The sequence below is a fragment of the Ruditapes philippinarum genome, unplaced genomic scaffold (genome assembly GCF_026571515.1).
Source record: "Ruditapes philippinarum isolate M1 unplaced genomic scaffold, ASM2657151v2 ctg502_1_1_1_1, whole genome shotgun sequence".
NCBI lineage: Eukaryota > Metazoa > Mollusca > Bivalvia > Venerida > Veneridae > Ruditapes > Ruditapes philippinarum.
In genome coordinates this window covers 198,823-223,765 of record NW_026852806.1, presented here as the reverse complement: position 1 = coordinate 223,765, position 24,943 = coordinate 198,823, and the positions used below count along the sequence as shown (strand labels likewise).

General features: G+C 34.0%; 3 protein-coding genes across 5 annotated transcripts in view; 1 reads left to right on the top strand and 2 right to left on the bottom strand.

Annotated features, from left to right (window-relative positions):
- Window positions 1-4,145, bottom strand: part of LOC132724821 (uncharacterized) — a 29,459-nt gene extending 25,314 nt beyond the window's left edge. For both annotated transcript variants that reach the window (XM_060709783.1, XM_060709776.1), the window contains exon 1: window positions 4,011-4,145. The gene's annotated coding sequence lies outside the window, so the exon portion shown is untranslated. The remainder of the gene's footprint in view (window positions 1-4,010) is intronic.
- Window positions 4,146-7,721: 3,576 nt separating this feature from the next.
- LOC132724805 (endoglucanase E-4-like) lies at window positions 7,722-16,185 on the top strand. The gene is made up of 12 exons (XM_060709770.1): window positions 7,722-7,918; window positions 9,082-9,238; window positions 10,074-10,274; window positions 10,499-10,666; window positions 11,121-11,308; window positions 12,130-12,295; window positions 12,481-12,592; window positions 13,155-13,305; window positions 13,730-13,874; window positions 14,405-14,576; window positions 15,274-15,449; window positions 16,086-16,185. The coding sequence occupies exons 1-12, from the start codon at window positions 7,733-7,735 to the stop codon at window positions 16,142-16,144; spliced, it is 1,881 nt and encodes a 626-aa protein (XP_060565753.1). The 5' UTR covers window positions 7,722-7,732; the 3' UTR covers window positions 16,145-16,185.
- A 398-nt stretch (window positions 16,186-16,583) lies between these two features.
- On the bottom strand, window positions 16,584-24,943 carry LOC132724791 (uncharacterized). Of its 2 annotated transcripts, XM_060709762.1 has the most exons (7): window positions 24,797-24,943; window positions 22,672-22,779; window positions 21,947-22,169; window positions 21,167-21,319; window positions 20,344-20,548; window positions 19,570-19,589; window positions 16,584-17,415 (listed from the first exon to the last, which is right to left on the bottom strand). In XM_060709762.1, the coding sequence occupies exons 2-7, from the start codon at window positions 22,777-22,779 to the stop codon at window positions 17,411-17,413; spliced, it is 714 nt and encodes a 237-aa protein (XP_060565745.1). In that variant the 5' UTR covers window positions 24,797-24,943; the 3' UTR covers window positions 16,584-17,410. The 2 variants fall into 2 exon arrangements, with proteins under 2 accessions (XP_060565745.1, XP_060565741.1); XM_060709758.1 differs by lacking the exon at window positions 19,570-19,589.

Here is a 24,943-nt window from a genome sequence, read left to right as displayed (position 1 = left end):
TGTCTATATCACAGTAATGTGTTAAGTTTCCATGCTTAGTAAGGAAATTATGTTTATACAACCTTGTCATATTATTACGATGTGGTATTTTAAAGTAAATCCTATAAGGAATGAAGAAGTTGGAGTGTAAATACCAGTTTCTCTAAAAAAATCTAAGTTCAAAGGGGACATAATTCTGGAAATAGTCTTGCTAGAGTATTTAACCTTCTCAAAAAAGTCGAGTGATAATAAGAAACATATATATGAAGTTTGAAGTAGATACATTAGGAAATAAAGAAGTTATTTAAAAAAGACAACATTTTTTCCCCTAAAAAATCTAAGTTCAAGGGAGGTAATACTGATATTTTTTGTGCTAGAGTTATAAACCTTGTCACATATGATGTGGTTGATGACCAGAAACTTATATTTAAAGTTTGAAGTAAACACCTTAAGAAATAAAGAACATATAGTGAAAAAGAAGTTATTTAAAAAAGACAACATTTTTTCCCCTAAAAAATCTAAGTTCAAGGGAGGTAATACTGATATTTTTTGTGCTAGAGTTATAAACCTTGTCACATATGATGTGGTTGATGACCAGAAACTTATATTTAAAGTTTGAAGTAAACACCTTAAGAAATAAAGAACATATAGTGAAAAAGCTGAAAAATTTAAATCAGAAATCTTGAAATTCAGGCTATTTGTTGCCATAGCAACCAGAATTTTCAACATAGGAAGAAAAGAAAAAGATGTGCATAATCTCCAGACTGCCATCTACCCATATTTCAAGTTTCATAAAAATATTTTCAGTACTTTTTGAGTTATCACGGGATCCAGTTTATGTGTTAAATTTGCCATATTTTCAGACTATTTGTTGCCATAGCAACCAGAATTTTCAACATAGGAAGAAAAAAAAAAGACGTGCATAATCTCCATACTGCCATCTATCCATATATCAAGTTTCATAAAAATATTTTCAGTACTTTTTGCGTTATCGCGGGATCCAGTTTTGTGGACGGACGGACTGACAGACTGACAGACAGACGGACAGACAGACAGACGGACAGACGGACGGAGGGTAAACCGGAGGGGACTAAAAAAATTTATGACATACACTGTACTTTATGACTAAAATACAGTTACTGTATAAACATGATAATATCTTGTTAAGTTTAATGCTATGGTTGGTTTCAAAATCAAATGAATGTACTTTAATGTATAATAATCCACTTTAAAGTTCCTATAATACAGTTTCTCCCTGTACACAGTGACATATAGCAATAAGAGCTTCGATGAGGCGGGGCAACATACACCCTATGGAAAATTTAAAAGAAGGAATAACTGAGTGACAGAAATATACTTTCAAGATAGATAGAGCAAATTTATTGTTGTTAATTGAAAATAATTTTTTTTTGTCAAATGTGAAAGAAAAATAAACAGTCTAATATTTTTTTGAGATAATAGCAATAGAAGATAAAGAACTTACTTGTTTACATATAAAGGGATATAACTTTGTTAATTATTAACTGATGCAGAGAAAAGAAATTTTAACCTGTGTTTTGACATAACATACATGCATGCCAAATTATATAAACACAATCAGTGGAAAACCTTCATAATATATTTTGTAGTGGTCATCCACTGGCCAAGACCAATGCTCCTTTAAAGTTAGGAGGCTGAGGGCCCCATGGGTTGTCTAGTTACATGTATTGGTCAGAAACTGTTTTTGACATTCAAAGTCAATGTGACCTCTGATCTCTTGACCCCAAAATCAATAAGGGCCATCAATTGGCCAAGACCAAAGTACCTTTTAAGTTTGAGGGCCAAATGATTCTTGAGTTATTAGTGTGACCTTAACGGCTTAACCTTGACCCTAAAATCAAAAAGGGTCATCTTCCCAAGACAAATGCACCTATGAAGAGTTAGGGTAATGGGCCTAATATGTGTTCTAAAGTTATTGACAGGAAACAATATGAGACAGATGGAAATGTGACCAAAATGGGATAAGGTGCTATTTCTTTTGTTATTTTCTTTTGTTTAATAGAAGACCATTGGCCCCTTATTATATTGTTAGGAAATGAACTTAATTGTTCTGTTTTGTTCTGTTTAGCCCCCTATCCCTTTTTGATTGTAGGGACAGTCCACTGACAGAGTGAGACCAACCAACATCATGCTGCAAAACAATATGCCCCCTCTTCTTTGTAGCGGGGCATACAGATGGTGGTTTAAGGGGGCATAACAATGGTGTGTTTATAAGCATGAACTGAACAAAGAATATAAAAAGAACTGTCAGAAAGGAAACTGTTTTGGCATACAAGGTCATAGCTACCTTGAACTTTGACTCTCAACCTAAACAACAATAGCAGTCATTTACAGCAAAAGACAAATGCACCTATGGAGTTTGAAAGACAGGGGCCCCATGGGTTGTCGAGTTATTGGTTGGAAACTGGTTTGGCATACAAGGTCAATGTGACCTTGATCTTTTAGCCTGCATCCCAAATTCAAAAGAGGTGATCTATTGCCAATCTGAGGGCCAAGGGCTCATGTTGTTGTCCAGTTATTGGTCGGAAAGGTAAAAGGATATTATGTTGTTTTATGAATTTAAAATGCATTTTTTGACTATTTATTTATATTTGTCCAAAGATAATAGAAAAAAAGTACATGTATGATATGTACATAATCAAATCGTTGGTTCATTTTGGCCCATAGAACATGCCGAGGGGGTGGGTGTGGCGAAACATCACAATTTTGTGTAACTTATTGCAGAGTTGCAGTAATTGAAAAATAGACAAATTCCTTAGAAAGACATAGTTAAAACATTTGATCAGTAGAATGAACAATTACTAGATTTGTGCATGTTGCCTAGATCTGTTTTCTGCACAAAATGACCTGTGCATTTGCAAAGTAGATTTAGCAAAAAGAATACCGATATGGATATGCACCATGTGTAAGTTGTGTTCACTTTATGCGTAGTTAATAAATATGTTATCTATGCATATTTATCAATTTGTAATTTAATCTACATGTATGGATTTTTCGTTTTGTAATTAAATAATAGTTGTTATAATTTGATATGGAGGGTAACTCACATTAATTCACTATAAAATGGTTAAATTATCCCTTAGCAGGATTTTTTTCCAGGATTGTGGCCATTTTTTTTTTGGAACATGACCCATATCCATGAAATTTGGATTTTCAGAAATTGGGAAAAAATGCATGATTTAAATTTTGCAGAGATTAAATGAATGCAAAGAATCACTGTCCAGGATGACATCTTCATACACTTAAGCACCATAACAGTGAAGAAGCCCTTATTTTCAAAGATTTTACATTTTGTTATTCAATATTTTTATTTTGTACATTTTGTTAATTTCAATCAGGAATTTTTTCCTTTGGATTGGGAAAATAATATAATACTATTTTCAATTGGGAATATGACCGAATTTCTGCTATAAAATAAGCCAAAAAAGAATCCCTGCTTAGTGTGTACAAGATTTATACATTTCAAAATAGGGGATGACAATCAGGGAGAAAACGTCAGAGGAGGAAATTGTTAGGACTACAGAACCCACGGTCCACATCTCAAACTATGGTCTGTCCTTCAACCTACGATCAACTTTTGATACAGCTCATTCTGTCCCCTAATCACCCACCCCATTGTCCCAAGATTTTTTTGCAAGTTTGTTAAACGTTCAGGGCAGCTTCCACTAAGTTCCAAAATTGGGAAGTCAGACACTGTAAAATCTCTGATATTGGAAGTCACGTTATATAGGCAAAGAAGGAAAAGTATTAGATTCTGGAAGTCACAAGCCAAAATCAAGGATTAAATGACTCCCAAACTTCCCTTAATAGAAGCCCTGAACGTTAATATGTTAAATCAAGTTACTTGTCAAGGTGCATCCTACCAAAAAAATAGGCCTTAATAAATTAGTCGAGTGAGATGAGAGGGGGGGGGGGTTCAGTTTCAATGATGAGGGGGGGGGTCAGTTTCAATTCTCGACACATTTTGCTGTTGCTGATTTAAAGAATTTTACCATGTTTGTTGGCACTTCAATCATCCGTTATTATTTATGAAAATTATGTTGTGAATTTACAACTCTATTCCATGAAAGATTTAGTGTTAAAGATCTACACTACAGTGTTTTATTTTATTACTTGTTGTTGTTGTTGTTGTTGTTTGTTCGAAAACTAAAACTATTCCAAATACAATTCAACGCTATTGTTATCGTCTCAACATTTTGCAGACTATAGAAAGAGATTTTTTTCTTACTTTAAAAAAAAATCTTATTTTTTTACACATTCTTTGAAGAAAATCCAGTATCATCAAGAGGAAGTGCTAAAATGTGAGCTACTTTAGTCTTATCAAAAACACGTCTGCTCGATTCTCATGAGATAGATCTACGGTGATAAGCTGTCGTGTACATTGTAGGCCTACTAAAAGTCATTTATTATAATATAGATCACAAGATGAAAATTGCGGATCGAGGAAAAGGCATAGAATGTCGCAAATATATGTACAAGTTAATTCATTATGAATTTCAATACAACTTCGTACTTGAAAAGACCACGGCTTCAAATCAATTCCGCAAAGTATCTTCCGAAATAGTTCTAATTCCGCGTTATCAAAGGGAACATATCTAACTGAATATTTTCAAATTTAGGCTAGTATTAGTTTGATTAAATATGCGGGACATGTCCAATTGTTAGAACTTTTTTTTTACTGGACATCACAATGGCAAAATTACACAGTGTTACTGTAACCTTTGGCCGAATAGGTTCAAAATCTATTAGCCAAGTTTAAATAACTTAGCATTAGTCCTTCTCAAGCGATAGTATGACTGTGACCTTAACTTTTGACTAAATTACAATAAGCGTAAAATAATCATGGGACATCTGCTAGACATGCAGTCATTAACAAAACGTCCTCTACTTACAGGCCGGACATTATGTAAGTTTTCAAGGCCATGTGAACCTTAATTGATCTTTATAACATTTTGACCTCAAACTTAATAGGTGCCGTCTACTAGTAACGACTAACATCAACACTAAATAAGTAAGACTTTAGGTCAAAGGTTTCTATAGTTACTGGTCGAATAAGCTTTTCACATATTGACCTCAAGGTCAAGGTCAATATGGGTCATTCAACCTCTACACCACATCTACAGACTGTGGTTCAAAGCGTACAAAACCACAACTTATTTCTTTTCAAGTTATTTATCAGATAAGGCAGATGTGATGGACAAGACGGACCTATACGTACGAATGAAGTTCGGACGACCGAACTATCCCCATTACACTTTGCACCCACTTTTAAAGTGGATGCTAAATTTCAGACAAGGGGTCACAGTTCTAATTAATACGTTAACTTCCGTGTTACAGGTACAAAAATATAGTGCAGATATCGTCTTTTTGCTGTCTAATTCGCAATCAAAATGTTCATTTAGTGCAATACATGATGACGTCAATTAAAGCTTTGACTAAAGGAGAGCACTGCGCTTTAGGTGCAAAAGCCTAAAACATAAAATATGAAATTTATACCTAGGTCCCATAAAACGGAAAAATATGCTATAGAAGTCACTATACTTTTTGCGCCATTCTTATCCTGATTTGAGTTTATTTAAGCGTCGTAACGCTTTTTTCATTTTGGGCTATTTTGCACAATTTGAAGGATTATTCAGGAAAACGGCATAAGCGAATGAACTGAAAATTTTCACACACTTTATTGATCAAGCCCTACATCAAATGGGACACAAATTTCTTTAAAATGTATACATGTCCTTTCATAAAAAAACACCTTTAAGGCATTTACATAAACCATGAGCACGTACATTTCCGACAATCAATATAAATTTCGGAAAGTGACGAATTTTGGCGGATTTATCCGATTCTTGATGGACGCAATTACCGTAATACACACAAGGAAGTGCCTTCTTGTATATCTCTGTGAAAGGTTATTAATAAGCGAGTTCATTCCTATTTATATATATGAAGTTAGTTGAATAACTAGTACAAAGTAGTGCTCTAGTTAATTTTATCATAAAAAGAGCGTTTAGAGGAGTTTCTAAACAGAACTAGCTTGCACGTCAGTACTTAACGTAGGTATTTATTTGGCTTCATTTCCTTTGATTTTTCTTTTTATATGGATAAGCTAGATTTATGTTTTGCTTGCCTAAAGCTAAATGTTCATTTACGTGACTTGTTTAGCAAAAAAGACGTATGTAAATGCCGTTACTATGAAATGACGTCATTTCGTCGGCGCAATATAACACATGTATACCATATGACCCAGTGTGCCCATACCACATGACTTTGACGTCATTATTTGGTAGAACGTCAAGATGGAATAGTAGACAAATTGCTCGATTGAAACCTTTAAACTCACATAAGTTTTTATTTATTTCTTTATCGAATATTACCAAATAATGGTAATGATTTTTTTGATTGGCCCGAAAACGGGTAAAATTATATGTTCACCTAGCGTAAGAAAATACTGGGAAAATATAGATTTCCCGTTTTCAGATAAAAATGAGCAGTGCTATGAACTTATGCTTTAGAACTTTTCCCTTAGCCCTGCTTTATTTAGTCATATTTGATAAGATGTTCACGTGAGATCGAGTTGTTCAGTTATTATTTCTGTCTGCTGATTACCAAAACTGACGTCAAAATCACGTGGCATGGGCACACTGATGACCGTCAAGAACGTGTACGGGTGTGTAGAAGCTATTTTATATGAAATTCTAATAAAGCTCACTACTTTAAATAAGGTTACTTCATTAAAAAAAATCTTTATTTTTTTGGAAACATCATTTATCATACTTGATCTTATTTATTGATAACGAATGCACGTGAAATTTTTATTTCATATTTTGATATGGGACGCAAATTGTAAATGTCATTTTTTCCCTCTGTGAATGATACGGATTGATTATATCCATGTGTTCTATTGAAACCACGTGCACAGTGCTCATAAAGTAAAAAGGAAACAAAATAAATAAATAAATGAAAATAATAATACATAATCACTAGAGCGGACGCAATGGTCCATGGTGGCATAGTGCTAGTGGACTTAAAATCCAGATATCGCTAAATCGACCGCCGCTTCTCCAACTCAAATCAGATGAGACATTAAAGAAGCATGCCTCCAGATTCCTGCTTATATTTATGACAATTTTATAAAAAATACCCTGTCATTTTATATTTTAAAGTAAACTATTGTGAAGGGAAAAAATTATTTACACATTTGCATTTGCAATCTACGTAAATTACAAAAAGGAGGTCAAAATATGAGGAAAATATGCCTTTACTGCGTTAGTTTGGCTCACCTGCTTTAAAGCTCCGTATCTCCAGATGAGCCTACTAAGAATAAATATCGAAGTGATAATTTTCGTGTTATGTGCGATCAATATTTCAATTGCGTAACTCACGCAGAAAGGGCTATTTTTGCATATTTTGACCTTTTTTTGTAACTGACTGTGATTTTAACCGCTGTTTGCAATAAGTAAATTACTTCCTTTGTTCATTTCACAATATTTCACTTTTAAATAAATTTTCGAAATTTTCTTCTAAAACTAGCATAAATCTGGAGGCATGCTGCTTTAAAGTAATGTTAGAGTAATTTCTGTATCAAACACACTATTCTTCCCTAATATAATTACTTACAGTGACCTGAATCGAGTTGCCGATGAGTACTATCGTTATAAATGTATATCACGGAATCAGTAATTTAACCAGTTTTGTCCATTCAGCTTGTTCCAACATGGGTTCTTTACTTCTAATCCTGATGGCCTTAGTCGGGTCAGTATCGGGACAGTCTTCGTCCCCACTGACCGTAGTTCGAACCTGGACAGGAGGTTGTGCGGGAACTTTCACTGTGCATGCGGACAACGCTGTCGATGGCTGGACTTGCACACTCAGTTTTGCCACGCCTGTAGATAAATTAGATGTAAGTGATCTTTCATACGATAACGTAAATGTCCCAGGCTACATTTTTAAGTGCGCCATCAAGGTAAAACAATCCCGTGCTTTCTTATTTTCACAGATTCTATGTTTAAAGCAAGACCATAGCCTCTGTAACAGCATGCTCAATCGTAAATTTCCTGTTACCATGGCAACGGTGGGACGTCTCAAAATTGCCAAAAAATCACTATTTTGCATTCTTTTTTTCTTCATCAAAACTTCAACTTCTCAACGAATTGAGATAGAGTAAAAGGCTTTTCAGCATCGGTTACTAGTTACCCTAAGATCGATCTGAGGCCATTTTTAGCCTGTCACATGTCCAACTTTTCTTGTCGATGAGGGGGACGGCCGCCCCCCTTCAAACCCTCCACACCCCCTTTCTGGCGACGAAGAAGTGGTCACTTTTTTAACAACATTTCTCAACCGGGGCCTAATTAGACCATGTTTTCACTGTTTGAGGCCTCAAAAAAAAGGGGGGGGGCAAAAAAGCCGACAAAACACGCTTAAATGAGGGAAAAGGTTAAAGAAAATCCTTGTGTTGGCGGAAATGGTTAACTTGTCTGTACCCTAAGTACAGAACCAAGACAATACAATCAGACCAGTTTCCATATTTTTCTTTGCTCATATTTCCAGAAGTTTAAAAATTAAAGCCCTACTACAAACGCTTTTAATTTGTAATACAAACATAAAGAAAATTCACTACTCGCACAAGTGTATAAAATAATATATTGTAAAATCAACATATGCAGTAAAACCTGTGTTAAAGACCACCTCCTTCGTGAATATAGACCATTAGTTAACAAACCTCCTTTGATTATATAGAACAAAGTAACCGCCAAATAAAGATCACTTGTCTTTAAAGGTCATTTTCACCCTCTTCCTTAGACGACCTATGTTCACAGGTTTGACTTAATTGAAAATATTTGTACATGGCGTAAATATTTATTATGAATTTATAATACAGCAAGCATCATTTTTATAGAAAATAGTGAAAATAGTGAGATTTCTTCATAAATTGACAGCAGTCGTGTATATAAAACTATATTAACGTCACTATTATCCAATGAAAAGGGGTGTTACAAACGTGCAGCATTAGAAATACGCAATAGGAATCCTATGTAAAATTTGTACTCATGTATATCTGGTCAGATTTGGAAAGCTACGATATCCTCCGGTAGTGGCTCGGACTTTACTGTCACTAACATGCCATGGGATAAAGTTATACAAGCAGGGAAAGATCTTCTTGTAGAGTATAATGGTGTGTTGAGTGGAGACAAAGGTTGCGATGGTACTTATACATGTACTGGTAGGTGTCTTCAAAATCATTTTCATAGAATTTATGAAAAATTATAAAATTTGTGGTGTAAACTTGTAAATAATCATGAATCGGTGTGATTTGCCACGAAGATGTTTTATTTAAAGTTGACGTTACGTTATAATAAAGCCATTTAGATTTGAGGGACATCTGTAGAAAATTTAAGTCATCCTATTTTCAATTTATTTAACTATAATTATTTATAACATCTTATTTCACATTGTTAGCAAATTCAATGGATTTTATAAGTTTATTTCCGATTAATTTTAAAATGCTTCAAACATAAGTAAATCTGTATATACTTGTACGTGGTTCCGTTCTGATACTGCTTTTAATAGAGTGTTACTAAATCGGCACAAACACTCAAAAAATGTGTTCTCACAAAAAGATATACGATCCTCATGCCGACTTGCAGACTTTCATTTAATATATGTTTAATGGAAATTATTTCAATTTGTATTTTATAATTCTTTGTCGTAACTACTATGTGTGCGCCAAATAAATTGGAACATTTTTACAGCAACATGTATTAGTCACACATAATTTACATGGAACCACAATTTTCAGAATGTAAGTCCCTTTGATACTCAAATGCAAATCGTGAAAACTGATCTTGGAAAATTTCATCTACGAGATGGAAATATGGCGGATGCAGATTTTAATAGAGTGACGGTAGATGTCAACTTATCTCTGTGTAAAATGACTTTGAAAATGAAAATGAAAACAGTCTGCATTGTATCTATTGTTACGGTTAGGGAGGGAGACGGGAGTGTTCTTCCAGATAAAGTGTACATGCATTATTAAAATTCAATGTTACCTTTAACAGGTGGCTCTGCCGGAACAGGTTCACCAGGAAGCGCAACGTCTGCACCAGGAAGCGCAACGTCTGCCCCAGCAAGCGGTACGTCTGCTCCAGGAGGCGGATCTAGTAACACTGTTACTTCCGGTGGAACTTCTTCAGGAGGAAGTGCAACATCAGCGCCATCATCCGGCGGTGTAACCGAATCACATCAATGTTCCGGATGTGGTGAATATATTTCTGGTCTAATTAAATTGATGACATTTTTTGGCAAGCGTAAATTCCTCTCCTACTTCATGCTTTGTGAACCCGCCTATATGAAGACTATAGAAAATGTAACTTTTCTTGGCAACTATTATTTTACTAAAAATAAAATTAGAAAGATGCAAATATTCTGTTTGTGTTTAATTCTGTATTTGGTAACGTTTTCTTTTCTTTTCAATTATTTTCAGGGTCTTCCATGAAATACAATTATAAAGATGCTTTGAAGTTGTCAATCCTTTTCTTTGACACCCAGCGTTCCGGATATCTTCCGGCAAATAACCCGATACCTTGGCGCGGAGACTCGAACGTCCATGACGCAGACGACGGTCACGATCTAAGTGGTGGCTGGTACGACGGTATGTTTATATGTCTTTCTTTGGCTGTACATCTTTCATATCTGGAAACCACTGAACATCGGAAATACCGTTGGCTCTATTGCTTCGCTCACGTAGCAGAGTGGTGAAACGTTCGCTGGCTTCAAACCTTTCACCACTTGACGCTTTCTTCTAAATTCCGTCTGTTCTGTTATATATGAAGACTGTTCCTCTCGTGAAAATCGTGCGTAGAAAAAAGCACAAGAACTATTTGTCGTCTCTCTAGACCGTTGTTTTAATTTATTGCATTCCTGTATATGTGACTTAAACACACCAGCGACCAGTAACAACCATATTTATAGCTTATGTAAATACATGTACATGTAAAAATGAATGTAATTGTATATATAATTGTGGACTTATCGAACGTTCCTATGTTTTTTTCAATTTCAAGTTCAATATTAAACATGTATAATTAGTATATATCAATTTTCAGCTGGTGATCATGTCAAATTTAATTTACCAATGGCCTGGTCTACGACAGTTTTGCTATGGGGTATGTTGGAGTTTAAAGAAGGTTACTCCTCGGCTGGACAGAAGGACATGGCATGTGACATGATCCGAACACCTTTAGATTATTTCCTGAAATGTTGGATACCCGACCAGCAAAGAAACTATGTTCAGGTTCGCGTTTCAATATAAAACCAATCAAGCAAGCTGCTAGTTTTTTTCTTAATTTGTACATAGTAAAAATGATCAAAAGATTTTGATTTAAATGGTTAACGGTCCGACACTTTGCTTTTTTTTTTACCAAAGTTAAATGTCTTGACTGGAAAATACGAAATATACATTTTGAATGCAATCAGGTCTAATATACATGTATTACTAAAATAATTGTTATAAATGTAAAACTATATATGTTTACAGCTGAAATATCTGCCTCTATTCCATCGTACATTTTCGCTTCGATTGAAAATTATCGAACCGCCCCAATGAATATTGTTAAGATAAAAACAAACAAACAAACAGATAGCTATTTAGCAGCCTTTGCAAGTCACTGAAACTAATAAAGCCGTAGCATTGTGTTTTTGACGGCTGTTGTCTGTTTGGCTAAACACCATAAAATGACTTTGTCTTTGAAAATAAAGGATGCTGCCATAGGCTATTTGAGAGCTTTTTTTACATTAATTTTTTTTTTAAATTACAGTATGTAAAAGGGGCATATAAAAGCCTCTTCCCATTGATTTTTTTTGGCGATAATTTTCCCAAAATCAAGAGACTAAGGCCTCTTCCCCCAAAAAGAAGGAAAAACCCTTTATTGGGTTTATACATGTATTAATCATAGTTACTAGTATTATGTTTGACTCTTTAGATGAAAATTGGCAAAAGTCTGGGGTTGTCATAGTTATTTCATCATTTATATTAACTATTTAAAGGATCACCTAATTATCTGATTGAAATCAAATGCCTGTACAATTCATTTGTATGACATTAACTTTATTAAGGTGGGAGATGGACATCAGGACCACGCCTACTGGGGCCGACCAGAAACGATGAGCCAATGGCGTGTAGGTTGGAGAACAGATTCCGGTTGTCACGGAAGTGACGTAGCTGGTGAAATGGTTGCCGCAATGGCTTCTGGTTCCATGGTTTTCAAAGATATTTGCCAAGGTAATGTTTGACCTGAAACTAGATTAAACTTCAAATCAGCTATATTATGTTTACAAAATACATGAATTGGTATTAGTTGGAAGAAATGTTTTTCATCCATGAATTTAAACCAGCTTTATTGAACGCTGTAGCCTACCTGCATGAAACTGATGTCTCATCAATTTTTACAACATTTATCATTTCAGATACCAGTTATGCTGGTAAACTTTTGGAGGCGGCCAAAGGTCTATACAATTTCGCAAAGACCAATCGTGGAAAATACTCAGACTGTGTAACGGTTGCCAAAGACTTTTATGGGTACACTTTGATTTTTAGTTCATAACACATTTGGACAGAATTGTTGTACCTTTTAAGCAAGGGTAATTGTGATAGGAATTTTGATATATATGAAATTAATATATATGTTATACACCAAATGTTAATTCAAAGAGCTTTAACATTTTTATTTTGATCGCGCATATCGACGTCATTTAATTACATGCAAGTAAGTATAGATGGCATGCATGGCTAGTCACGTTTAAAATGAAGAAAATTATCACTCTTTGACCAATCCATTAAATTTGGACTGCGTCCCAATATTAGGTTACAGCATGATACTTCTCCAAGTGCCTAACTCTATATTTGCAAACGGAAGCGGAAATTTAAATATAGAGCTTTCGATTTTAAAATAGCGTGGGTTATGAAAATTAAAATACAACGTAGCCTCGTTTTGAAATGCGTTATTTGAACACCAGAAGAAAAACAAAGTGATAACGAAATAGAAATCTGAGTCGGACAAGAAATTTCGAAGGACCGATGGACGCATTAAGTTTTGGGTAATTCCACATTTTCACTCACAAGCTGTTTAAATATTCACCAGGTCTAACAGTGAGGTGGATGATATGGCTGTAGCTGCAAGCTGGATGTACAAGGCTACAGCAGACACCGGTTATCTCAATGATGCTAAAGGATTTTACCACGGTGGTACACCGTGGACGTTTAACTGGGATGATGCCAATGTCGAGGCTGCAGTATGTAGAAAAGCCTTGAACCTTAAAATATAAAAATTCCCCTTGGAAAAGACATCATTCAGTGTGATTTATCATAGCTGACTAATACACCATTATTGTCTTTCAATAGTTCCATTGATACAAAATAGGGGCTGAATTAAGGTCTGCCCTTTAATGTCTGTCCTGCTTTGAATGGTAAGATCATAAAAACCTAACTCTTTAATAACACTGTTCATTTTTCATTCAGGAAATACTACGTAAATATTGACTTTCATTAAAAATACTAAAACGCATTTTGAAGGGTCAGTAGACTCAGTAAATTAGTTAAAAATATGATATTTCGAAAGATATCTATTTTTTCAAGAATGTATAAAATTATATAACACGTTACTATAAAATGTGCATTTTTCGGGCTGCTCTAAAATTATATACATTGCTTGGTCAGTTATTGCTCTATCAAGTCACTGGAGATGACACATACAAGAATGACGTAGAGGCTCTTGTCCGTTCGTTCATGCCTGGAGGAGATGTCGCTCAGACACCATGTGGCCTCGCCTGGAGGGACAAGTGGGGACCAAACAGACATGCTGGTAGGTCATTGAGTATTAATGAGTTAAAAAAATGTCAGGAAATGTAAGGAAATGAATCAAGCACTAAAATATGATACCAGAGTGAAAAATCAAAAGTAAAACTGTGTACTAATGTTGTGCATCAGTTCTTTAAGCTTATTGCCTTTTATGTTTATATGTAATCATTTTATATATCTTATCATAGTAACTTGTTTATTCGCCTGTGTGTTTGGTTTTAACGCCGATTATTACACAATTTTGGTCATGTCTACCGGATAACTAACTAGCTGTTACCAAGTGATCGACTACGTTTAGAGACAAATGACCATATATTGGACTCAATGTCCTATATATACATTGTATGCGCTGTGTATAACGATAACAATAACAACACATTGAAGTACACTAAAACGTTACTTAGGGGATTAAAAGAATACAAGAACATTATATAAAACTCTTGCAACAAGTAGTTAAAAACTTATAGTTTTGCATTTATTATATTTCTTAACGTTACATAAAATCAGAAGGAGTCAGTCTGTATTGTATCCTAGGTAACATGGCGTTCATAGCAACAATGGCGGCTAAGTTCGGAATAAATTCAGACGAGTACAAGAAATGGGCCATGTCTCAAATTAACTATCTCCTCGGTGATAACAAATTACATATCAGTTATGAGATAGGTTTCGGAAGTTATTACCCAAAACGTCCGCATCACAGAGGAAGGTATGGTCCCGTTTCTTACGATTATCACAACCTTTAAAGACCGACCCTCTGTGTAGCAATGACCTCTTTACAACAGTAGTATCGGTTATTTTCAAAATAAACCTTCGCAATAAAGCAAGCCTCACTACAGCTCTTAACAGAAGTTCAAACCTTTGTTTGAAAAGAGTGTTGCCCTACACAGTTTGTATTGCACATTTAATTGCATTGTTACATTTTAATTATTATTGTTAAAACTTAAAACAATCATTTTAATCGTAACCAATTCAAATTTATGTACTGGGCAGCCCCTTTAATTCTTTGGATTTGGAACTGAACACAATAACTTCAAAGCATTTTACCACAAAAATACCATTTATTTAATAAAATGACATAATTATGTGTCCTGTGGTTTATTTCGACAAATAACGTATGTTAAGTTTGCATTTGAAGATTCATCTATTATTGAATAGTTCAAGCCTACATGTGCACAATTAGGAAAAAAGAAAATTATACTCGTACACATCATTTATGAATTTGTGTCTATTTTACCCTACATATAAACATGTATAAACATGTCCACTATTTTTTTCTATGTGTATCAAAAAAAAACACACCATAAATTATATTACAATGTATTTCTTTATTTTGCAACTCCGAAGGCCAGCCATTGTACATTGTCTTTGTGTATGCGTATATTAAATGATTTTAACTATTGCAGCTCATGCGCAACAAATGGTTGGTGTGCTAAAGGCGGGGCGGACAACCCGAACGTCCTATTGGGCGGTCTTGTGGGCGGGCCAGACCAAGGAGATAACTACAATGACGACAGAAACGACTTTGTGAAAAATGAGGTAGCATGTGATTACAATGCTGGTTTCCAGTCAGCTCTAGCAGGTACATTCTATATTATATTTTATACAAAACCGTTTGCCGGTAGGAATTAGAGTTTATTGAATTCTTACTGTAAACATTAAAAAAGAAGGTTGCATTTTTAATTGACATAGACGTACATGTATATCGTTTATATGAGAAAAAATTCAACTCATTTTCTTATGTATGAAATTTACTTTGCATGAATTACGTATATTTATTAATATGTGTCCATTTATTAATAATGCTTAAATCTGAAGTAAATTTTCTGTTTTGTTCTGTTCTTGTATAAAATGAGTCATTTTTCCAAGAAGTACTATACACATGTACACACATTTCCGTGGACAGCCCCTCTTTTATCAAATGTCATGGAATTATGTACATATGTACTTAGTTTTGACTATTTTCTACAAGAACATGACAACTCAACTACCTCTGATAATGGTGAATTTCAAATTTCAATAAATAGTAATACATGTATCTTCGACCAGATTTATAAAAGCAAACATTCGTCACTGAACTGGACCTCTGGAACTCGCAAGCTCGAGTGTCATACCCGTGCATGCAGCTCGTCCCATCTGCCGGTATTTTATCAGAGAACCGGAGAAACCGTTTACCACAAAGTATTTTGATATAAATTTTACCCTTTTTTATTTTCAGGTTTGTCCTACTATTCTTCAATCAACGAGCTTCCACCAGCGCCCGCTGCCAAATGTTGATCTTGAATGTTACCTTCATAATTATATTGCTATAAAACTTTTGTTTCTTGTTCACTTGATCTTTGGATGCTTGTTCATTTGATTAACACTTGCAAGCTTAATTTTATTCTCTCAGTTTTGAAATTTTACCAGTTCAATTCGGAAAATCATAAAGTTCAATTTGGAAAATCAGAACAACAATGGAGTATTTGAAACATTGTCTATGTAAAGTAACAATAGGCCTACAGGAAATGCAGAATTTTGAGATATCTTGGCCAGTTTAAAAAAAACACAATCATAAAACATTACCTTCCCTTACATATCAGGAACACCCCCAACAATAGCATTTATATAGAATCCGTTTCGGTTGACTGTGACAAAATATGAATTTGATTAACTATATAATTATATATATTGAAACATTGGGAGGACTGGGATTTAAAGAGTACAAAACGTTCAAAACATTATAAAAGACTGTATTCAAAAAACAAAATGTACAAATAGCAATTATAATACACCACAAAAACTTCGTTTTCAAACTTTTGATTTAATTTTTCATTTAATGCTGGTTATTTCTGAGTACCATCATACTTTATGATGCACATATTTTGGCTAATAAAGAAATAAATATCGCAATACTCTAACGTTATACATATAATAATTTTTTTATATTTTATGTATTTTAGATTATGTATATTTATTTTGTATAAGAGTATGTAAATCATATAAGATATGTAATTGATATATATATATTGATCTATGTACGAGCTATTTTGTTATGGTTACGAATTTAAGTTAAGAATTTATTCTGAATAATGTAATGATTAATTATTTTGTAATTCTTTGATGATAATAATAATGTACATTTGTACATGTATTTACTTCTTTAAATAATGAATTATTCTACAACTAACTAATTATTACACCGGTTAGTTTAAAAAATCAAGAATTTATCCGCATGTGAGGTCAGCATCACGTGACAACAATATACATGTCTCTAATTAATTATTAATAATATCATTTACTTTTAAAAGATTCAGTGAGTATCGCTATTTGTTAAAGGGAGATAATTTGCCTCACTACAAATTGTACTTTTTCAACAGTTTTAAAACATAACACTGAAGTTTTGAAATAATGTAGAATCTGCACGAAATTTCCGTGAGAGAATTTTTTATGACATAACACTTGTGACGTCATCAGGTAATGCTGAATCGGTAAAATGGTGCGAACATTGACGGGAAATTTAAGCAAAGAGAGCTGCCTCTTCTAAGTACTTTTTCCTTGTTGTTAACCTGCAAAAGAAATGAGATTGAGCTTACAAACCATATGTACTATTTAAAAAAGGCTCTATATTGTCAATATATAATAGACACATTCGGTTGTTTAGTATCCAAAGTTCGAAAATATTTTCTTTGAAAAATTGTACATGAAAACAGCACTATTTTTTGAAATGGTAGCAAAGAATATCATAATATTACATATATATGACACTAATGCAACTTTGCTAGCCATATAAACAACACAAAACACTCTACACTCTTGAAATATTTAAATCTCTAGCATAACTCTTGCAAACGTTGTTGGGTTTTAAGTTGCACTAACACTGTAATGCTCATATACTGAGAAGACCTCACACGCCCCTCTGAGCATTATTCAGGCATGTGCCGACCCCTGAGTAGAACCACCGACGTTCCGAAAACTAGCTTGATAGCTTCCTCCGGGATTCGAGCATACAACGGTGAGGGGATAATTAAAGGGATAAATTTTGCAGTCTCGTTAAAACCAGAGCATTGTTTCTACATGCCTATTCAAATAAAGGAGATTGATTTAGCCACCATGTTGTTCCGTGACGTTTCGTACAATTGAGATGAGCCATAGCTAGAAACACTTACATCGAAATATAATTGAGCCGCGTCATGACAAAACCAACATAGTGGGTTTGCGACCAGCATGGATCCAGACCAGCCTGCGCATCCGCGCAGTCTGATGAGGATCCATGCTGTTCGCTTACAAACCGTATAACAAGTAGAGACAATGATAGCGAACAGCATGGATCCTGATCAGACTGTGTGGATGCGCAGGCATGTCTGGATCCATGCTGGTCATAAACCCACTATGTTTGTTTTGTCATGACGCGGCTCAATTATATGACCCACGGTGTGACTGATAAAAATAACTACATGACGTGAACGTGACAACAAGCATATATAAAATCACTGTAAGCTAACTACGTCAAAATATGTGACAAGATGACCAAAGCTAGCGTGACAAGTGTGATAATAAGATAATTCTGAATGCAAAATGATATCATAACATCCGTCATAAAGCGAGCGTGACGTAACAAAATAAAACGAATAGCAATACGTGACAAATAAACATAAACAAGAAAATAAAAACTCGTGTGATATTTACTAAATCAACGAAGATCGCATGTATCCATATTTATGTCAATGTAAATTGCAGCTTTCCGCGGATAGTTTTCAAACATTTTCTAAGTATAATTAAGAACTATAAATACTCGAAATAAGAAAATAATAATAATGTAAGTATTGTTCAAGAGATTTCATAAAAACATGGAATTTTCAGTCTAATCTTCTCTTTTGTCAACTTAATTTATGTAAAATTATATAAATTCTAAAATTGAAACTTTAAAATGTTTCACGCAGTAACATGAGCATTTAGACTTTCTGAAGCTGATTTAACTTGTGTTCATCAAATTCCTTCGCCCAGGTAAAAAGGGAGCCTTTTTTAAATATAAGATTTTTTATTTGCTTTCAAATGTAAATCACTTACTTTTGAACCGGAGAAAATATTTGAATAAAACCGCTTCAATAGTTTTAATAAAGTATAAATTATTTTAGTGTTCTTTATATTGCAATCTGAATATTCAATCTAAGACTGGAATAGAATTACAGTGCAACTTCTGTAAAGAGGTCCTCTGAACAAAAATAACCTCTCTACAACAACAACAACAGCGTAAGAATTTACATTGAATATAACCCCTCTATAGCCACACCTCTCATTTACAACCCAACTCTTTGTCTCCCAAAAGCAGTTTGCTCTGTAGAGGTTGATATCTAGTAAAATATTTTTAAACAAGTTTAAAAATTCAAAGGGAATTAAATTTCGGATTATTAACGATTTGGATACATGCGTATCAACTCAATCATGATAGTGAAATTTGATGGATATTCTGTGAAACCGGAATTAAACAAAATATTTTAGAATCAACATTATGGAAAAAATAAAAAATATGAATTTCAAAAAAAAAAAATAAATAAATAAATACATTGCATAGACCGAAATTCTTTATCATTTGCCCCTTAAGTTATAATTTTATCACCAGAATATCCATCGTATGCAAAAACTAAAAATATTCATTTACTAACGAATGTAAAAATGTGAATGAATCTAAAAATCTTTCTTTTAGCAACAACATTACTTACACATGACCATATCTCCGTGGCTGCCATGTTAAAAATTCAAAGAAACAGTTGCTATTAAATATGATACATGTATGTAACAGTAGAGGTCAATGAATATACCGAATAAAATAGTATACAGTATACATATACGTTGTATTAGCGGTGCTTCTTAATAAATTTAAAACAGTCTTCGGTGTTTTTTCCTCCATTTTTTAAGAAAATGGGAGACATTGTGGATTCAGCCCAATTATTCTTAAAGGAGCTCCACTGAGGTCCTAACGCCTAAAAATATAGAATTCAAAATCTAACATACTTAAACTGGAAAAATCTACTGGAAATCGACTGTGTGTACAATTCTTAGCTGGTTTTAAGCAACAACACTTTTCATTTTTGGATCAATTTTCACTATATATAAAATGATCATTCTGGAAAAACGGAGAGAGGGAATGAGCTAAAAATGTGCACACAGATAACTGGTCCAAATATAGATCAATTGGAATAAATATTTCCAGTACTATCAATTAAAAAAAACAACCTCATCGGAGTCCCTTTAATATCAGTTTGCAATTTCTGTCAAAGAGACCAGATTAACTTGTAGTCAATCGTCATGATTGTGTTCATCCATATGGTCCTTAGTTGACAGCGCCAAAAATCTGTAAAACTTCAGGTTATTCATATAGTTCCTGAAGCATACTAGCGGAGTCCAGAGTAAGGACAACATACCCAATCAATCAGGATTTTCAAGAGACATCTTATGCTTTTTATGGGGTGCAATGCAATGGTTATAAAACTTACGTGTTTATGAGTGGATCAACCCTGGTTCTGAGGAGAGTTCTGTCGGTATATTCGCTATAAGCCGGCCACTGAGTTTGCCGTTTTAACATTTCCGCAGCACGTGCTTCGCGCTGTTGTTCATACTCGGCACGTGTTTTTGGACGTATGTCTTGCAAAACCGTTGTTCTGTTAAGTGGAACACTAGATCCGAACCATGTCTGTGAATCTGAAACGAAATTTGCATGTACATGTATGTCACTATGTTTCTGATTTGATTTAGGTACTCAACCATAGCCTTACCCTGCTGGAACTAAAAGTGGTTAACCTTTGCCAACACCGTATAGAGCCAAGTCATCCTGTACATCCATGCCGCCTAACCAGGCTCTATACTGTTGGCTGACTAACTGAATATTTCATCCTGATATTCCTTAGATTTATAATGGATAATTCCAAAACTTGAAGCTTGACAAGTTCATTTAAGATGTTCAACAGGTTGTGGGTAAAATATTCAACAGGAATTATAAGCTTAGAGATATTTCAATAGCATCTTTATCAATGATAAAAAAATGTTTAAAAAAAAAACACGTCGAAACGGACTTGAATATTGATAAAGAAATGAAATGTACAACAAAAAAATATATACGGAATACATACTGATCAGTTCACAAATGAGTATCAAAACAAGTGCAATACTGACACACTAGAATAATATTTTTGAAAGACCAACACTTTCATTTTCGTATTCATTTTATGTGAAAACTCTAATTAACCGGTATAAGTTGTATTTCAACTCTTTTTTTTTAAATTTCTTTAACAACTGATACAAAAATAAGCAGTGCCTCACTTGGATTCCGTTGGGCATAATAGCCTTCTGTAGGTCTTCCGTAATCCATCCAAACATCTCCGGGTAGGTTGGTCGGATGTCTTCGGTACACTTCCGGTTTCGTGAATCTCTTTGAGTCTTCTGCTTTGTTGAAATGTTGAACAGTTCTTGATCCTGCATACAATAAACGGGTTCAAAAGTAATAATTTTAATTACAATTCCTAAACTTACTTAAACAATGCTAGAAGTTTATTTTCAAATAACATAAGGCTACATGACCCGGTATATATAACATCGCTGTTTGCTGCTGTACAGCTTTCGTACATTAATATTCTATTCTTTCTTTCTCCTTTCTAGCAAATACTGTGTATGAACGTAGATTATAAAAGACTCGTAAAGCTTTATTCACAAATATTCTATCATACGCCACTTTCCAAATAATGCTATTTAAATGTCATCTTTCGGAATGCGAGAGGCGATATTTGTAGGCATTTGAATACTAGAATTGGAGGGGCTTTCTGCTGATTAAGATGTCTTACGATTCCTGTAAGTAAATTATGATTTATTTTAAATGTTTTTTGACGATGGACTTAAAGATTTGTACACATCATACATATAGTACACTTTGTGCATGGACAGGGTATTTGCAACCACAAATTTAAGGTCCCGCGTTTCAGCAGAGGCTTAAAATACTATTTATAATTAGTCGCCGGTAATTTTCTCAAGTCAATGCATTAATTTTCCTCAATTTGATATGTGACCAGTGTACAACTTATCAACAGTCACGTGTACACTACATACCGACTTTGTCAGGTCCCCATCTCTCAGCACCACCTAATCTCGCTGTGTTGTATTCCTGAGGTGGGTCACGTTGCCATTGTGTATCTATCCAGCAGAATGGGTGAGTGGTGGGTGGTCCTCGCAGTAGATGCTGGTTTGTATTGGTGGCATAGCGATCACGGTACCAGCCCTTGTCTGGGTAAGATCTCTCTGGCCGACTTGTCATGAAAAATGCTCCAGGATCCTTGAATGAGGGGTAATTATTTCAAATTAAATTCAACCGTTTAATATTTTAAACATATCTTTCGTGTTTGTAAATTATCTTGCATCCAATGGTGTCTAAAACATTCCATAATCAATGATTTTTTTCCGACTAATTGAAATAATACTGAGTTATAATACCAAGTTTTATAATACAATGTCAATGGAAAATATTCGCCATCTTGCTTACATGATAATACAGTTGTAAGTGTAAGATTAAATGCAAATTTAATTCGTGGTCTGTAAGAAGACGGAGTGCAATCACAACAAGTGACTCCAAAAGAGTTCCCCGGTCGTACACAATTCTTTTAAATTCTAGTACATGAAACAAATTAGCGTGTTTTTATGTTTCCATGGGCTAAACTGCTCTTCAAACTTGGGAAAATTTTACAAACTTCATAAAAATTGTGTCTGAGTACTAACCACAAAATTAGGTTCATTAAAGAAATGTATGATCTATCATCATGTTCTAAAACCTTACAAACCTTGGGAATATTTTTCTTCTGTATTTCTGTAAGAGTTGTGTAAGGATCCCGTGGAGTCCTTGGCTTTTTTGTTATCATATCCATACCAAGGTCTGGTCGTGACGTCATCTGAAATCCCGGAAATTATTCCCCCAAAAGGGTTAAATTGAAACCGGCCCCCCCGACAAAACCAACATTTTTTTTAAAAAGGGGTTTTTTTGCGAAAAGCATGGCCAAAAGCGCAGGGCTGGTCTGGATCCATGCTGGTCGCAAACCCATTATGTTGGTTTTCTCGTGACACGGCTCAATTATATTTGCGAAACTACGAGTTTTATATAAAATAAGTATACAAAAAGAACCATGTAAGCTTCTAATGGTCAAAACCTCGTGGAGTGCATGTTATACTACCTAAACCAAAAATGACCTCATAGGTAAGTCGGAGCTTAACTCAAAGGTAAAAGTCAAAACGTATTAAAATGATCAAAATTGACTAACTTCGTAAAGTGTCAGCATATTCAAACATGTATATTTAAAGGGACTTGGAAATGTTGCATTGTTTTTAAATACGAATTTATATAATGTATGTTTTACGATTTTTGTTTAAAGCAGCATGCTTCCAGATTCACGTTAATTTTTATGACCTTTTTAAAAAATAAAACGTATCAAAAATTAAATATTGTCAATTGAACAAAGAAAGAAATTTAGAATGAACACATGGAATTTACCCAAAATACCAAAATATGGGTCAGAATATGCAAAATAGGCCCTTAATGCGTTAGTCATGCAGTAGAAATAAATACTGCAAAAGTCAGTCATTCATTGCATATAACATATATAAATCATTTACTGGATTGTGAATATGTTTACTTTTCTTAAAATAGTAGCACATTTTTATCAAGGCTGATTTTCTTGATTTTTTTGTCTCATCTTGAGGCATGCGGCTTTTTGCAGGTCTCATATCTATTACATCAATTTATTTGTTATAGCCTTACACAAAGTCGTGTTGTTTACTCAATATATAGTGTACACAATCGTGACACCCTGGTTCAAACGAGGTCATGCATGACCCTAACCTTGGAGAAGCTTCATTGAAATAAAACCCCGTAACGGTTTATTGAAATTAATCAAAGTTTGTACTGAATAAAACTAATATATAATCAAAGGATACTTAGAAACAAGAATTATGACTTATGCATAGTCTTAGCATGAAGCTTTCTATGCTAATACTTACATGAAGTGGATATTTTCTACAGTGATAAATCGTATTCTTTAACAATAACTTCGCTGTTTACTGTATATGCTGATGAAATCGTAAAATGGTCCGTTTCAACTTAAAGACTAACAAGAAAATCACTGTAACAATGTAACATCTCAACTTAAGATGTAAAGCAATGAGAACATGTAGATTTTCTACATTATGTGTACGTTTTTTTCTTCTTCTGAATTATTGATACCATTTGATTGACTTAGTTGTCACGGATATATTTTGAATTGTGATATAATCGTGGGTGCAATTTGACTTATAGCATACAGTAAAGTTATGTGTACAATTTGACTTCCAAGTGTGTGTAGACAAGCATGGTTTAGATCTTCATAATTATGCCATCTGCAAAGACTTTTGCATATAGATCTACATGTATATGACACCTGACACAGCTAACTTTCTACAAGTCGAGACTTCAGTTTGAGGAATTTAATTAATCTTAGTCCTTCGACAAATTTAATAGGCATCTCACCCGATGGTACACTGATTGTAACACTTAATTCTACAGTACTGTAGGGATATTTCAGTAAAACTGAAATCTTCAATTATTATGTAGGCCTATCTAGGAATAAAGCTCATAACTATTTTAAAAATCAATCTTTATTTCAGCGAGATACATTGTAAGTTCAGGAAACGAAAAATATTGGTCGTTACACTATGTAGATCTATAACCATGGTTTAAACACGTTTCAGTTAAGTGATCAAACTTCACTAATTAGCATTGGCTTTACTGTACTGTACTGTAACGAATTTAATGATAAGATGGTTTGGCTACAAGTAAACATTATTAAGAAATAGTTTATCATCTATTTAAGTAACAAAGACATATTTCTCAGTTGTTAAATGAAATTGATCGGTTTTAAGTAACGTTAAAAACTTTACCTTTGTTGTTTATTCTTTCCAAGAGAAACCGGAAACCCAAACCTCTTGTTACTAAAACTATTAAAATGCCCCCTTAGCAACAGATAAAAATCTTAAAATTAACGACTAAATATCATGGATTTAGGACCAAACTTATCAAAATAAATA